At 46.3% G+C, this 18,018-nt stretch overlaps 1 protein-coding gene across 1 annotated transcript in view; it reads right to left on the bottom strand.

Annotated features, from left to right (window-relative positions):
- The window catches only part of KAT8 (lysine acetyltransferase 8), a 564,841-nt gene that overhangs the window by 290,515 nt on the left and 256,308 nt on the right, over window positions 1-18,018 (bottom strand). Inside the window, exon 7 of the mRNA XM_069244212.1 lies at window positions 528-668. Within this exon, the coding sequence (XP_069100313.1) occupies window positions 528-668 (141 nt within the window). The remainder of the gene's footprint in view (window positions 1-527; window positions 669-18,018) is intronic.

The following is an 18,018-nucleotide window of genomic DNA, read 5'->3' as shown; positions in this document are numbered from 1 at the left end:
AAAAAAAAGCTTTTCCTATTGAATAAAGGCCCCAACAATAACCACCTACTGGAACCCACCAGTAGGTAATAATTACATAGCAAGGTTCTCTGCGGGTTCCGCAGGCGGGCAGGACAATTCAGTGCTTAGGACTACTGATGAGGATACGTTGGAAAAGAACATCCTATTCTCTTTGGTCAGATGCCTCTGAAATTAGCTCACCTTTAGAAAAGGTCTCAACATTGCTATTCACTTATTCGTTACGATCTATAGGACCTCTAACTTCAGCTGGATCTGCCTTAGTGCCACGAACTCACCAGGTGCACTTTACAAACAAGCATTTTGGATGTTGAGAAGCAGACATTGCAAATGTTGCACTTCAATACACCCAGATTCACATTTCACCCACTGCCCATTTTAAAAACTCATTATATTCTTCTAGAAAGGCTACTCAAAAGTAAATGAGAAATGGGGAAACCACAAGAGTCAATAAATAATGAAATAAATGATGAGTATTCAGGCGCAAACTTAATAATGTAGAACTGTACCTTGGAGAAGTAACCAACAATATGGGCTCCCTGCCTGTCCACTTCAGTCAATATATAGAAGACGAAGGGCTCCACGTCAAAGTACAGAGTCTTGTGGTCGAGGAAGAGTTTAGCCAACAGACAAAGGTTCTGGCAGTAGATCTGAAGAAGAGAAACCACAAGCAGCTAGTCAGATATGGCAGGGTGGCATCTGAGCCAAAGCAGAGTGTTTTTTTTCATTCATAACACCAATTCAGACACCCACAGGGTCAGCTCAAGGTACAGCTGCTGCCACAGCAGAAACGCAGCAATTAACAAAAATCCAACAATATTATTACATTTAGTAACATTTAGGCAGACGATCACGTAGGTTGCTTCACAAAATGTATTTTTCGTAAACTTTCTTAATGAAAACAGGAGTGGTACATGGGACACAATGGCTCTAAAATGTCAACACCTGCGTGGCTTAGAGTATGTTCTTAAGTTATTCATTTCAATATTCTAATCCATTCAGATTTTTTTTCTATTTAAAAAAAACGTATTTAGCTACGCAAGCTAACCGTCTCCCCCAAGCTGCAAATTATCAAGGATCTTCCGACAAAAAAAGTATTAATTTGCAGATATAAAAGAACTTAATACTCGCTATGTCTTGCTGGATATTATTACTTCAACCAGTCATAACATCTTGCAGCACAGTTTCAGCAAACATTATGCTATAAACTGTAGGAAAGTACCATCTTGCCTGGCATGTTACCCCCATTTTTCACTGTATATATGTTGTTTTAGTTGTATGTGTCACTGGGACCCTGGTAACCCAGGGCCCCAGTGCTCATAAGTGTGCCTGAATGTGTTACCTGTGTACTGACTAACTGTCTCACTGAGGCTCTGCTAACCAGAACCTCAGTGGTTATGCTCTCTCATGTCTTTCCAAATTGTCACTGACAGGCTAGTGACCATTTTTACCAATTTACATTGGCTTACTGGAACACCCTTATAATTCCCTAGTATATGGTACTGAGGTACCCAGGGTATTGGGGTTCCAGGAGATCCCTATGGGCTGCAGCATTTCTTTTGCCACCCATAGGGAGCTCTGACAATTCTTACACAGGCCTGCCACTGCAGCCTGAGTGAAATAACGTCCACGTTATTTCACAGCCATTTTACACTGCACTTAAGTAACTTATAAGTCACCTATATGTCTAACCTTTACCTGGTAAAGGTTAGGTGCAAAGTTACTTAGTGTGAGGGCACCCTGGCACTAGCCAAGGTGCCCCCACATTGTTCAGAGCCAATTCCCTGAACTTTGTGAGTGCGGGGACACCATTACACGCGTGCACTACATATAGGTCACTACCTATATGTAGCTTCACAATGGTAACTCCGAATATGGCCATGTAACATGTCTATGATCATGGAATTGCCCCCTCTATGCCATCCTGGCATAGTTGGCACAATCCCATGATCCCAGTGGTCTGTAGCACAGACCCTGGTACTGCCAAACTGCCCTTCCTGGGGTTTCACTGCAGCTGCTGCTGCCAACCCCTCAGACAGGCAGCTGCCCTCCTGGGGTCCAGCCAGGCCTGGCCCAGGATGGCAGAACAAAGAACTTCCTCTGAGAGAGGGTGTGACACCCTCTCCCTTTGGAAAATGGTGTGAAGGCAGGGGAGGAGTAGCCTCCCCCAGCCTCTGGAAATGCTTTCTTGGGCACAGATGTGCCCAATTCTGCATAAGCCAGTCTACACCGGTTCAGGGACCCCTTAGCCCCTGCTCTGGCGCGAAACTGGACAAAGGAAAGGGGAGTGACCACTCCCCTGACCTGCACCTCCCCTGGGAGGTGTCCAGAGCTCCTCCAGTGTGCTCCAGACCTCTGCCATCTTGGAAACAGAGGTGCTGCTGGCACACTGGACTGCTCTGAGTGGCCAGTGCCACCAGGTGACGTCAGAGACTCCTGCTGATAGGCTCCTTCAGGTGTTAGTAGCCTATCCTCTCTCCTATGTAGCCAAACCCTCTTTTCTGGCTATTTAGGGTCGCTGTCTCTGGGGAAATTTTAGATAACGAATGCAAGAGCTCATCCGAGTTCCTCTGCATCTCTCTCTTCACCTTCTGATAAGGAAACGACTGCTGACCGCGCTGGAAGCCTGCAAACCTGCAACATAGTAGCAAAGACGACTACTGCAACTCTGTAACGCTGATCCTGCCGCCTTCTCGACTGTTTTCCTGCTTGTGCATGCTGTGGGGGTAGTCTGCCTCCTCTCTGCACCAGAAGCTCCGAAGAAATCTCCCGTGGGTCGACGGAATCTTCCCCCTGCAACCGCAGGCACCAAAAAGCTGCATTACCGGTCCCTTGGGTCTCCTCTCAGCACGACGAGCGAGGTCCCTCGAATCCAGCGACTCTGTCCAAGTGACCCCCACAGTCCAGTGACTCTTCAGTCCAAGTTTGGTGGAGGTAAGTCCTTGCCTCACCTCGCTGGGCTGCATTGCTTGGAACCGCGACTTTGCAGCTACTCCGGCCCCTGTGCACTTCCGGCGGAAATCCTTTGTGCACAGCCAAGCCTGGGTCCACGGCACTCTAACCTGCATTGCACGACTTTCTAAGTTGGTCTCCGGCGACGTGGGACTTCTTTGTGCAACTTCGGCGAGCACCGTTTCACGCATCCTCGTAGTGCCTGTTACTGGCACTTCTCCGGGTGCTACCTGCTTCAGTGAGGGCTCTTTGTCTTGCTCGACGTCCCCTCTCTCTTCAGGTCCAATTTGCGACCTCCTGGTCCCTCCTGGGCCCCAGCAGCGTCCAAAAACGCCAAACGCACGATTTGCGACTAGCAAGGCTTGTTGGCGTCCTTCCGGCGGGAAAACACTTCTGCACGACTCTCCAAGGCGAGAGGGATCCGTCCACCAAAGGGGAAGTCTCTAGCCCTTTTCGTTCCTGCAGAAACCTCAGCTTCTTCTGTCAAGTCGAAGCTTCTTTGCACCCGCAGCTGGCATTTCCTGGGCATCTGCCCATCTCCGACTTGCTTGTGACTTTTGGACTTGGTCCCCTTGTTCCACAGGTACCCTAGATTGGAAATCCACAGTTGTTGCATTGCTGGTTTGTGTCTTTCCTGCATTATTCCTCTAACACGACTATTTTGTCCTTAGGGGAACTTTAGTGCACCTTGCACTCACTTTTCAGGGTCTTGGGGAGGGTTATTTTTCTAACTCTCACTATTTTCTAATAGTCCCAGCGACCCTCTACAAGGTCACATAGGTTTGGGGTCCATTCGTGGTTCGCATTCCACTTTTGGAGTATATGGTTTGTGTTGCCCCTATCCCTATGTTTCCCCATTGCATCCTATTGTAACTATACATTGTTTGCACTGTTTTCTAAGACTATACTGCATATTTTTGCTATTGTGTATATATATCTTGTGTATATTTCCTATCCTCTCACTGAGGGTACACTCTAAGATACTTTGGCATATTGTCATAAAAATAAAGTACCTTTATTTTTAGTATAACTGTGTATTGTGTTTTCTTATGATATTGTGCATATGACACTAAGTGGTACTGTAGTAGCTTCACACGTCTCCTAGTTCAGCCTAAGCTGCTCTGCTAAGCTACCATTATCTATCAGCCTAAGCTGCTAGACACCCTATACACTAATAAGGGATAACTGGGCCTGGTGCAAGGTGCAAGTACCCCTTGGTACTCACTACAAGCCAGTCCAGCCTCCTACATAAACTAACATCGAAAAAGCCTTTGGTTGATGCTGAATATCATCTGCAAAAAGCATTAGCAAAGCCAATAATTCAGCAATGGGAGACAAAAGGCACTGCTTATTAGCTTTGCTGACACTAATGAGCCCACTGGAATATACAGTTGAATGCGTAAGTGGCTAAAATAAAAAAAAATTCAAAAGCAAACAAAGCTTCATTTTCTTTTTATAGTGATACTCTCTCTACCCAAAAAAAAAAAAAAAATCTTATGTTTTCCTAATGCTATTTTGAAAAGAAAATAAAAAAAGATAAAAAGACGAACAGAGTTAACTCACAACGTTGGATGTGGAAAATAGTTAATTGTTATGACCGATACAACCTCTATGCACAACACATTGCACTGCTTTTTATTTCAATACTTTGTGGAGCATACCCTTATCGCAGTTCCATTCCGGTCACAAGGACCCCAGCCAAGATGAATAGCTAATCCGGGCAACACTGGCAATGAACATGCACTGTTCTATCCAACTAACTGCTAAAAGGACGGACAGAAGCAACCAAATAACGCAACTTTCCAGGTTGAGTTTCACTAGTTCTGCTATTTACAGTAGTCTGCCCAGAAACCAGGTTTCAAACGAAGCTGGCGTTGCGTTATGGGTAGTATAGATCTCTTTGCACTGTGCTACCTCTCGGTCACTCGAACTGCCCCTAACTGCGAAGGAATGTCAGCTTTTTTATGCCTTTCTACTTTAGGATATTTTTGGTTACTGCAAGATGTAAACCACCACCCCTCCAAGTAAGAAGGTAGAGAAAACAGCGATGATTGGTTGATGAGCTGTAGACTCCTTTGCAGAGATGGAGGTGCTATGCAAACAGATCATGCTCAAACGCAAAACACATTACAAATGGGAAAAGGCCACCATTTACTTCCACCTACCTATTAAGCTCAACTTTAAACCAGTAACTCAGTTTAAAAAATAATAATAATAATAATAATAATAATAATAATAATAATAATAATAATAATAATAATAATAATAATAAGTTACTTACCTGTGACTACAGTTTGACATAGTTATCAGGAGGAGGGGTTCCAAGTTCCAACCTTGCTCAGAGGCACCAATTATCAGACTTTCAAAGCTTGTCTCATGCAATGATCAGTAGCCTCATGAAAGGGGAGGAGGAAAAGCTTGCCTGAATGTAAGACAGACAACAATGTTGGAGAACAGCAGTTACAGGTAACTAACTTTTTACTCTCCATAATTGGATCTTCCATTGATTCACTTGACTGAATTATGATTTTTAAAGCAGTATATTAGACAGACAAAAATGAGATTTACCACAATGAAACTGATTGCTCAGCACTACCTAACCCACTGCTAATATGGCTTTGGATTGGACATCTGGACAGTAGAGTTTGGCAAGGGTATGGGACGAAGACAAAAAGACTACTTTGTATATGTCCACTAGAGACGCTGCAACCACGAGTGTGGCTGTGGTAGCCATGCCCCTTGTTAAATGAGCACTTCCTCTGTCCGAGAGAGTGCCAGCTTTGGCATGATTGACAAAGATACATGCCATGATTTAATTTACTGTGTCCAGTTTAGACAAATGGCATGGTTTGTTAGAGTTTCAGCATGAAAATTGACTAGTCTTGCAAAAGTGATTTGTTCTATCAACACAGAACTTTAAACATTGTTAAGGTTCAAAGAATGAAAAGAGGTTTCTGTTGCTATGGATGGTCGTGGAAAACAATGTGGGTAAATCTTGGGTATGAAACTAGGATTCGCAGAAAGAGTGACTTTGTTCTTGTCAAATTTTAGAAATCATAGCTTTGTAGAAAATGGGTGTATTTTGGTGATGCTTCTTGTGGATGTGATAATTATTAAGGCACTGTTCCACGTCATAAGCAAAAATGTTCTTTGATAAGGACTCCTAGCACTCTACTGAGTTCTCACACACTGGCAGGTTCCTTCCTATAGAAGGAAATGTGCGAAACCAACCTGTCTAATTCCTTTACCACCCTAGAGGAGTATAAGGATGGTGTGCCGGAGGTTCTGAGGCATCTGCATAAAGCCACAGGATATACTCTAAAAGAAAAATCTCTCAAGTCACATTTTGCCAGATATAGATGAGGCACTATCTCATGTGGACACATCGGAACAGGGTTAATATTTGTAGGATGAAAACCCAAACCAAAATCTTTTCAATCTCAAAGAAAACGTTTTGACAGTGGAAGTCACTTGAGCTGCTTGTAGGAACTTTTTACAGTTTGTTGATATGTTTCAGGTGTCGTACTGTAGATCTGCAGTAGACAGGCAGTCAGGTGCAAGGCAGCTGGGTGGAGACATTATCCCGGACTCTGATTACTGGAGAGAAGGTACAGATTTGGCTTCAACTGGATCAGTGTTGCTAATGACAAATCCCATAGCATAAAATTCCAACACTTTTAGTAGCAATACATGTATTTGGTTTTTCGACTTCCACAATATCTGGTGCTCCCTGGTGTATCGAAGATATCCAGAAAAGTGTACATTACTTTTAAACTAACCACTCTAATCTCCTTACGTCCAATTTCTATTTGTGGCAGTTAACATGTTTTCTATGCATGGCGCCTGCCACTGTGTTCTGTGATCCTGGCACTTATTCCACTGTCAAATTAATTTTGTGACCCAACATCCAGTAGCGAACCAGATACGCATCTTTGTGACAGCTTTTTAGTTTGGTTCCTTCTTGTTTCTGTATACGGTATAGAGTTGTCAGATTGTCCTTTTGTTGAAACTGATGTGAGATCAGAGACAAGAAGGCCTTCATGCTCAGCCCAATTGCCCTTCACTCATGTCTATTCATGCACAGTTTTTGATCTTCAGGAGTCTTAAAGATGCTTGTTGACAAGTTCTTTACATGTATTCCCAAGCCTTTCCATGAGGCATCTGTTAGCTGAACGGCAATGATATTTCTTAAAGATCCTGTGCCGCAAATACATTGTCTTTGTACATTCACAAAGACACAGCTTTTCATTTTTAAGGGTATTTGACTGCACTCGTCCCACTGGCCTGAGACCTGCTTACACTTTATGGTTAGTTGCTCTTTGTAGGGATCTTCTCAGCCACGATTGTGGGATCAGAGGGCCACAACAGGACATCACTCCCAGTTTAACTTTATATTTTCGTAAAGTAACTGGAGTTCTTATGTTTACGTTCTGAACTAGTTTCATCAAGCTTTTGCTTGCTCTGGAAATATAAGGCACCGCTAATGTAGGCCCTAGTTAGCCCCATGGGCAGGGTGCACTGTATTTAGAAGGTAGGACATGTACTGGTGTGTTGTACATGCCGTAACAATGAAATACTGCCAAATTCGTTTTTCACTGTTGCAAGGCCTAACCCTCTCATAGGTTAATACGGGGGCTATCTTTATTAACTATTAAAGTGCAGAATCACTTTGAGAGCAGATAGCAATGTGGAGTTTTGGGTCTCTGAACTCACAATTTAAAAATACATCTTTTAGTAAAGTTGTTTTTTAGATTGTTAGTTTGAAAAATGCCATTTTTAGAAAATAGGCATTTTTCTTGCTTAAACCATCTGACCGTCTGGGTCAGTTTGACAGTTGGGCTGTTAGGAGTTCCCTCTTGACAGTGACACAAAGGGGCTGGGGCATAGCCTGTATATCCTGATGAGCCATCTGAGCTAGAAGGGAGGGAGGAGCGGTCACTCACACCTGAAAAGGCTGTGCCTGCCCTCACACAATGCAGATTCCACCCCCTGGTGTATATCTGGGTCCTGGCCTGGACAAGGAAGGATCTTGCAAACACTTGAAACTTTGCTTTGAAGTTTGCCATCTTTAAAGACAGAAAGGGGTGTAAGTATTAGACCCAAAACCCCAGACTTTTAGAATCTTTCTGGAATCAAGAGAAACCTCTGCCTAGGAGAAGATCTGAAGGAGTACTGCCCCTGCATTGCTGGGTTGGCCTGCAGTTGGTGTTTCTGCCTTAAAAGAGGGCAAAGGGTGAACTTTGCTGTGTATCCTGCTTGAAAAAGTTCTCCAAGGGCTTGGAGTAGAGCTTGCCTCCTGTTGGAAGCCTCAGGGATACCAAAGACTTCAGTTTCCTAACCTTGCAGCACTGGGAACTGTGTGTTCTGTGCTGTAAAAGACGAAAAACCACAGCGACGCCGTCAATGAAGCCGCTGGCTTGCACCGTGACCTACCGATGCCACACGGAGCCGCACTGCCCCGCTTCGCACCGTGACCTTGGTCTCACGACACCGTCATCGGACAACTTCACTGAGCTGCTGCTTGCACCGTGACCTGGGCCTCCCCGACAACGCTGCTCCTGCTGACACCGACGCAGCTGCCTGAACCGTGGCCTGTGGACACTGCTTCTGAGGTACGGGAAGCATCATCCCATCCTGCACCACAGCCAAAGTCCACTGACGCCAGCACCATCGGCCCCAATGTAATCACCAGGCATCCCTGCCTGCACCATGGCCTGTGGACACTGATTGTGAGGTTCATGAAGCACCGCCCCATACTGCCGCCTTGAGTCTACTGACCGTGCCTCAGTAACGACACCGCTGCCTGCACCGTGACCCGGTGACACCACATGTTGCATCGCCCTGCTTCACACCGCAGTCCTAGTCTCACCGATGCCGCTGGACGCAGTCACTGAGCTGCTGCCTGCACCATGATCTGTGGGCACCGCACATCGCTTCATCCCGCTTTGCGCTGCAGCCCCGACGCCATCCATGCCAGCACTCCTGGCTTCATCAGCCCAGAGTTCAATCTGCAACGTGTGTGACTTCAAGGGCCCGACGACTCCCGCCTTGACTCCGGAAGCAACACCGTGACGCCAGCGATGCCGCTCTACGGAGCTCACCGCGAGGATCACAATGCCCTGCAATTCCAAAGGTACTGTTTGCGGGTCTTTCGAACACCAAAGCTGGCCAGCAACGCTGGGGCTGGCCTGAACTGTTGGTTTTGTTGGTCACGACGCCGTGATATTCCCAGGTGGAGCTATGGACTTCAAGAAACCGTATTTTTGAGTAAATCTTGCAGAATTCATATTTTTATTGCTGTAGGTTGGAGTTTTATTGTATTTGGTCTTGTTTTATACAGATAAATATTGGCTATTTTTCTAAAACTGGTGTGGTGTCCTTTTGTAGTGTTTTCACTGTGTTACTGTGTGTTATGTGCAAATGCATTACACATTGCTTCTGAGATAAGCCTGACTACTTGTGCCAAGCTACCTAGGGGGTGAGCAAGGGTTATCTGAGCAGGTATCTCCCTTATCCTGAATAGAGTGAGGGTCCCTACTTGGACAGGGTGCAAACCGACTGCCAACTAGAGACCCCATTTCTAACTGTAAATATTCTTAATGATTTGAAGCCAAACAGAGTCCTTTGAACTGGTAGTGAGGCCATACACCACAAAGGATTCATTTTTGTTGCTGTTGAATTATTGGTAAGTTCACTAGAGATGCAAGGTGACAGATTTTTGTAACTCATGCCAAGATTGCAGTTACGACAACAAAAAATGTGGTTTTCCATAACATTATTAGCAGTAAAACTCCTAATAGCCTAGCACTACAATACTTGCTGGCAAGAAGCAAAAGGATTGATGGTGACTAGGAAGTGGGGTTAACCGATTTTGATGTTAGAGACCACCCCACAAAGCAGGGAGATAGGAAGGTGGTGATGAATCTGCAGTTACCGTATGCACGCCACCAGAAACTACTTGTTCTTCTGATAGATACTTATAACAGCATATTGCTCACCCTACAACAGATACCAAAGTAGTAGCTCCTCAAGTATCCTTCCCGCCAGACCTGGCATTTAAGGCAACAGTGTTTGTGCAGAGATCAAGGACAAGCACTCCTCACACCAGCCCTGGTCTAATGGGCAGTTCTTGAATCTTCTGGAGGTTGCTTCTTGGCCAGTAAGTAGCAGATCTTAACTTAGAGGGCTACCTATGTAAAGCCCTTTTCTACACAACCGTCCTGTCTTTGCTGCAGAAAAACTCACAGAACGTGTATAGTCTATTTGATAGTCCTTGGTAACATCCATGTAAAGAGAAAGCCCTTTTGGGGTCCAACCGATGGAACATCTCCTAATCTTTCGAGGGGTTAGCGGGAGCAAAGAACAGCAGTAGAGTTACTGACTGCCCAACAATGAAAGGAATCTGAGTGTTCGTCAAGAAGGCCATGCACAAGTACTTTGCACCAATTTGTGTGAAAAAAAGGTAGTGTAGGGTGGTTCAACTGTGTCTTCTGTTCACTCATGTGATGAGATGATGTAATCTCACTGAGGAAGACGGTCCTCAAAGACCAGAAGAAGCAACAAGCAACTATGCACATACTTGAATGGCAAACAGATGAGCAATATCCAGACCAGTTTTTAGTATATCTCAAAATGATCAAGCAGTTCAATTTAGACTGTCTTAAGACTTGACCTGGATTATATTTCTTGATCCTTTTAGTCATAAAATGGAGGGGCCATACTATTCAGTGCTTCAAAGGTGAAACAACCAGTCTAAAACTGTATGCTTGGTCTTACAGTTAGCCAATAGAACTGCTTCAATAGTTATTTCATGCTTTTTCCTTGGGAGTTTATACAGGGCACTAGCAACTCTTTTGCATGATTTGTGGTTTATGAATGGCATTATTAGGAAGACCTGAGTAGATTACATATTCGAGTCTTGATGTGATGGTTGTCATAATAGCTCATTTTCTTTCAAATGAAGCTTTAAACATCTTTTAATCATTTTTAGGTGAAAAATACATTTGTAGGCAACAGCTTTAATCAGTGGTTTCATTGAAAGACAGCCACCCACAGTAACACTGAGGCTTTTTGATACTGTATTAGGTTCAGATGGAGCTGCACTGCACTGCCTCGTGATGTAGGAGCCATTTGTGATCAGGTAAACATCAGCTCAGTTTATCCACACCTGCATTCAAGGACCCCGTCAGGTGGTAGGTGACCAGGAAGATGTCCTGGTCTTTCAGCCACCACCACAGACAAAGCTTCTTGGCAAAGGCCTCAGAACACCACACCACCCTGTTTGTTGCAGTACTGCATGGTAGTGGTGTAGTCCCGGAGATATTTTACCAGCCTGCCCTAAGAGACGTCAGGAAAGCCCTTTGAGCCAAGTTAATGGCCCATATCTCCAGCAGGCTGATGTAAAGCCAACCCCCACTGCAGACCATAGCCTTCTGATCTCCACATCCGCCAAGTACCCCGCCCACCAAAAAACACAAGAAACAATAGCGCTGTATCTTTACCACTGTAAGCTCTGGGTGGGGAGGGAGAAATGCCTGCCCTAGGACAAACTGAGGCCGTCATATACCAATGCAGATTGTGGGCTGTTTCCTCTGAGACCTGGTTAGTGTCACAAAGGCAGCCTTGATGCGAGTCCAGTAAGATTTCAAACTCCACTGCAAGGATCACAGTACCACCCAGCGTTGCTGAGAAGGAGGATGCACGTGAATTAGAGGCCACTGAGCCTCAGGAGCCACCCTTCCTGAAATTAGGAGCAGAGTCTGCTATCCCTTCTACGACATACTTGGAGAGCAACAATCATTTTCTGTAGGAGGATGGATAGATGCACTCCTAAAAAAAAAAAAAAAATCATTCAGCAGCTACAGGGATATTGGGTAGGGAGAAAAGAAAAGGTAGGGCATAGCCTTTTTGAACAATGTGCAAGACATCTGCCAGATAAGATGGACCGTGCACCGGGGAGGAGAAAGTGCTGGGGCCTGCCCCTTACTGCTTGGGAAAGCATCCCTGCAGGCAAGGCAAGTGGTTTATTTGCCATTTGGAACAGGGGAAGAGATGCTTGAGAACTGGTGCCCCAGCTGGCCAGTGAGCTGTCTGCCCGTTCCACCTTCACTGCCACAAAGGGAGTGGATTGTCTGCTCCATCACAAACTGAGAAGGTTGTCTCCGTCTATATGCCAACCCCCGGGAATAGCTTCTGAATTTTTAGAGCAGGTGAGGAACATGCTTTGCGGGATTCAAAAGACCCAAGGAGACCCAGCAAATGGCATACCCAGTAGTAACACCCGGACATTGCTGGAAACTGCAATTGATTTTATCCCCAAATCTACAAAGGACAACACTGGTACTGAGTACCTTGCCAATGCAGTCCTTGGTATTCAAGACTAAGCAGATGTACTACTTGGCTGGGTCCTACAATCATGCATCGTCCAAGCCAAAGAGGCCCTAAGGATCCATAGGACCACAGACAAGATTTCACTGTAAATGTTCCAAAGGGCACGAGTAATGAGGTCCAACAGATAGCAGTGCCAGGCTAGCAGAAGAGAAAATTTGCTTGGCAAAGCATCAAGCCTTTTGGATTCTCTTATCCTTTTTTGGGGGGGGGGTGCAGGGGGGGCGCGGCGGGCATCCGATTATCTGCAAGTACTTCATTAATAGTAGCATGGGCTCAGATGTGCCAGGTCCAACCAGCAGACTCTGTCAAAACATTTTTTGATCTCGATATAGAGCAGCTGTATTTCTCATACTCGGGATAACCTCCAAACATTACTGCAGATGAGGCAGCGTCTTCCATTGGTGGCCCATGTGAGGAGTCTAGGTCTGTCTCAGGAGTGCAGGATAAGTATCAAGCCCACTGGAGTTTTGTAAATCAAGGTATAGTGCTTCATCAGCATGCTACCTCCATCACCACTGGCATCAGCATTATGAGATGCACCATGCTTTGGGACAGTACCATAATCAAACCAAACAAAAAATGGGGCATTTGTGGATAAGGATAAGTTACTTACCTGTAAATCCTAGTTCTCTTCCAGGGGATCCGCATCAATAGACAGAAACATTGAATATTCCCGCCCTCATGCGCGGATCCCGGAGCATATATAAAAACACACGTTTATAAGTATGCAATATATATGAAAAATATAGCATTTTTTAGTAGATAATTTCCATACCAGAATCATGTATACATGTGTATAACAGCAATGCAGACTATGTTGACAAAACAGACTAAAATGCTTTATTTCTATGGAGTATTTTTTTTTTTTTTTTTTTAAACACTCTCCCTGTAGGAAGTTGGCTCTGTATGTGCTATTTCAAAGTAAGGAATAGCATGCACAGAGTCCAAGGGTTCCCCTTAGAGGTAAAATAGTGGTAAAAAGAGATAATACTAATGCTCTATTTTGTGGTAGTGTGGTCGAGCAGTAGGCTTATCCAAGGAGTAGTGTTAAGCATTTGTTGTACATACACATAGACAATAAATGAGGTACACACACTCAGAGACAAATCCAGCCAATAGGTTTTTGTATAGAAAAATATCTTTTCTTAGTTTATTTTAAGAACCACAGGTTCAAATTCTACATGTAATATCTCATTCGAAAGGTATTGCAGGTAAGTACTTTAGGAACTTCAAATCATAAAAATTGCATGTATACTTTACAAGTTATTGACAAATAGCTGTTTTAAAAGTGGACACAGTGCAATTTTCACAGTTCCTGGGGGAGGTAAGTTTTTGTTAGTTTTACCAGGTAAGTAAGACACTTACAGGGTTCAGTTCTTGGTCCAAGGTAGCCCACCGTTGGGGGTTCAGAGCAACCCCAAAGTCACCACACCAGCAGCTCAGGGCCGGTCAGGTGCAGAGTTCAAAGTGGTGCCCAAAACACATAGGCTAGAATGGAGAGAAGGGGGTGCCCCGGTTCCGGTCTGCTTGCAGGTAAGTACCCGCGTCTTCGGAGGGCAGACCAGAGGGGTTTTGTAGGGCACCGGGGGGGACACAAGCCCACACAGAAATTTCACCCTCAGCAGCGCGGGGGCGGCCGGGTGCAGTGTAGAAACAAGCGTCGGGTTCGCAATGTTAGTCTATGAGAGATCTCGGGATCTCTTCAGCGCTGCAGGCAGCAAGGGGGGGGTTCCTCGGGGAAACCTCCACTTGGGCAAGGGAGAGGGACTCCTGGGGGTCACTTCTCCAGTGAAAGTCCAGTCCTTCAGGTCCTGTTCGCTGCGGGTGCAGGGTCTCTCCCAGGCGTCGGGACTTTAGGTTCAAAGAGTCGCGGTCAGGGGAAGCCTCGGGATTCCCTCTGCAGGCGGCGCTGTGGGGGCTCAGGGGGGACAGGTTTTGGTACTCACAGTATCAGAGTAGTCCTGGGGTCCCTCCTGAGGTGTCGGATCTCCACCAGCCGAGTCGGGGTCGCCGGGTGCAGTGTTGCAAGTCTCACGCTTCTTGCGGGGAGCTTGCAGGGTTCTTTCAAAGTTGCTGGAAACAAAGTTGCAGCCTTTCTTGGAGCAGGTCCGCTGTCCTCGGGAGTTTCTTGTCTTTTCGAAGCAGGGGCAGTCCTCAGAGGATGTCGGGGTCGCTGGTCCCTTTGGAAGGCGTCGCTGGAGCAGGATCTTTGGAAGGCAGGAGACAGGCCGGTGAGTTTCTGGAGCCAAGGCAGTAGTCGTCTTCTGGTCTTCCTCTGCAGGGGTTTTCAGCTAGGCAGTCCTTCTTCTTGTAGTTGCAGGAATCTAATTTTCTAGGGTTCAGGGTAGCCCTTAAATACTAAATTTAAGGGCGTGTTTAGGTCTGGGGGGTTAGTAGCCAATGGCTACTAGCCCTGAGGGTGGGTACACCCTCTTTGTGCCTCCTCCCAAGGGGAGGGGGTCACAATCCTAACCCTATTGGGGGAATCCTCCATCTGCAAGATGGAGGATTTCTAAAAGTTAGAGTCACTTCAGCTCAGGACACCTTAGGGGCTGTCCTGACTGGCCAGTGACTCCTCCTTGTTTTTCTCATTATTTTCTCCGGCCTTGCCGCCAAAAGTGGGGCCTGGCCGGAGGGGGCGGGCAACTCCACTAGCTGGAGTGTCCTGCTGGGTTGGCACAAAGGAGGTGAGCCTTTGAGGCTCACCGCCAGGTGTGACAATTCCTGCCTGGGGGAGGTGTTAGCATCTCCACCCAGTGCAGGCTTTGTTACTGGCCTCAGAGTGACAAAGGCACTCTCCCCATGGGGCCAGCAACATGTCTCGGTTTGTGGCAGGCTGCTAAAACTAGTCAGCCTACACAGATAGTCGGTTAAGTTTCAGGGGGCACCTCTAAGGTGCCCTCTGGGGTGTATTTTACAATAAAATGTACACTGGCATCAGTGTGCATTTATTGTGCTGAGAAGTTTGATACCAAACTTCCCAGTTTTCAGTGTAGCCATTATGGTGCTGTGGAGTTCGTGTTTGACAAACTCCCAGACCATATACTCTTATGGCTACCCTGCACTTACAATGTCTAAGGTTTTGTTTAGACACTGTAGGGGTACCATGCTCATGCACTGGTACCCTCACCTATGGTATAGTGCACCCTGCCTTAGGGCTGTAAGGCCTGCTAGAGGGGTGTCTTACCTATACTGCATAGGCAGTGAGAGGCTGGCATGGCACCCTGAGGGGAGTGCCATGTCGACTTACTCGTTTTGTCCTCACTAGCACACACAAGCTGGCAAGCAGTGTGTCTGTGCTGAGTGAGAGGTCTCCAGGGTGGCATAAGACATGCTGCAGCCCTTAGAGACCTTCCTTGGCATCAGGGCCCTTGGTACTAGAAGTACCAGTTACAAGGGACTTATCTGGATGCCAGGGTCTGCCAATTGTGAATACAAAAGTACAGGTTAGGGAAAGAACACTGGTGCTGGGGCCTGGTTAGCAGGCCTCAGCACACTTTCAATTGTAAACATAGCATCAGCAAAGGCAAAAAGTCAGGGGGCAACCATGCCAAGGAGGCATTTCCTTACACAACCCCCCCCCAAACGAAAGAGGATGAGACTAACCTTTCCCAAGAGAGTCTTCATTTTCTAAGTGGAAGAACCTGGAAAGGCCATCTGCATTGGCATGGGCAGTCCCAGGTCTGTGTTCCACTATAAAGTCCATTCCCTGTAGGGAGATGGACCACCTCAACAGTTTAGGATTTTCACCTTTCATTTGCATCAGCCATTTGAGAGGTCTGTGGTCAGTTTGAACTAGGAAGTGAGTCCCAAAGAGGTATGGTCTCAGCTTCTTCAGGGACCAAACCACAGCAAAGGCCTCCCTCTCAATGGCACTCCAACGCTGCTCCCTGGGGAGTAACCTCCTGCTAATGAAAGCAACAGGCTGGTCAAGGCCATCATCATTTGTTTGGGACAAAACTGCCCCTATCCCATGTTCAGAGGCATCAGTCTGCACAATGAACTGCTTAGAATAATCTGGAGCTTTGAGAACTGGTGCTGAGCACATTGCCTGTTTCAGGGTGTCAAAGGCCTGTTGGCATTCCACAGTCCAGTTCACTTTCTTGGGCATTTTCTTGGAGGTGAGTTCAGTGAGGGCTGTCACAATGGATCCATATCCCTTCACAAACCTCCTGTAATACCCAGTCAAGCCAAGGAATGCCCTGACTTGAGTCTGGGTTTTTGGAGCTACCCAGTCCAGAATAGTCTGGATCTTGGGTTGGAGTGGCTGAACTTGGCCTCCACCTACAAGGTGTCCCAAGTAAACCACAGTTCCCTGCCCTATCTGGCATTTGGATGCCTTGATAGAGAGGCCTGCAGATTGCAGAGCCTTCAAAACCTTCTTCAGGTGGACCAGGTGATCCTGCCAGGTGGAGCTAAAGACAGCAATATCATCAAGATAAGCTGTGCTAAAGGACTCCAAGCCAGCAAGGACTTGATTCACCAACCTTTGGAAGGTGGCAGGGGCATTCTTTAAACCAAAGGGCATAACAGTAAACTGATAATGCCCATCAGGTGTGGAGAATGCTGTTTTCTCTTTTGCTCCAGGTGCCATTTTTATTTGCCAGTACCCTGCTGTCAAGTCAAAGGTACTTAAGAATTTGGCAGCACCTAATTTGTCTATGAGCTCATCAGCTCTTGGAATTGGATGAGCATCTGTCTTGGTGACAGAATTGAGCCCTCTGTAGTCCACACAAAACCTCATCTCTTTCTTTCCATCTTTGGTGTGAGGTTTGGGGACTAAGACCACTGGGCTAGCCCAGGGGCTGTCAGAGCGCTCAATTACTCCTAATTCCAGCATCTTGTGGACTTCCACCTTGATGCTTTCCTTAACATGGTCAGATTGTCTAAAGATTTTGTTCTTGACAGGCATGCTGTCTCCTGTGTCCACATCATGGGTACACAGGTGGGTCTGACCAGGGGTTAAGGAGAAGAGTTCAGGAAACTGTTGTAGGACTCTCCTACAATCAGCTTGCTGTTGGCCAGAGAGGGTGTCTGAGTAGATCACTCCATCTACTGTGCCATCTTTTGGGTCTGATGACAGAAGATCAGGGAGAGGTTCACTCTCTGCCTCCTGATCCTCATCTGTTACCATCAACAGATTCACATCAGCCCTGTCATGGAAGAGCTTAAGGCGGTTCACATGGATCACCCTCTTGGGGCTCCTGCTTGTGCCCAGGTCCACCAGGTAGGTGACCTGACTCTTCCTTTCTAGTACTGGGTAAGGGCCACTCCATTTGTCCTGGAGTGCCCTGGGAGCCACAGGCTCCAGAACCCAGACTTTCTGCCCTGGTTGGAACTCAACCAGTGCAGCCTTTTGGTCATACCAAAACTTCTGGAGCTGTTGGCTGGCCTCAAGGTTTTTGGTTGCCTTTTCCATGTACTCTGCCATTCTAGAGCAAAGGCCAAGTACATAGTCCACTATGTCTTGTTTAGGCTCATGGAGAGGTCTCTCCCAGCCTTCTTTAACAAGAGCAAGTGGTCCCCTTACAGGATGACCAAACAGAAGTTCAAAGGGTGAGAATCCTACTCCCTTCTGTGGCACCTCTCTGTAAGCGAAAAGCAGACATGGCAAGAGGACATCCCATCTCCTTTTGAGTTTTTCTGGGAGCCCCATGA

The sequence above is a fragment of the Pleurodeles waltl genome, chromosome 7, assembly GCF_031143425.1.
Source record: "Pleurodeles waltl isolate 20211129_DDA chromosome 7, aPleWal1.hap1.20221129, whole genome shotgun sequence".
NCBI lineage: Eukaryota > Metazoa > Chordata > Amphibia > Caudata > Salamandridae > Pleurodeles > Pleurodeles waltl.
Note: the sequence above shows the minus strand (reverse complement) of the source record. Positions and strands in the feature narration are given on the sequence as shown.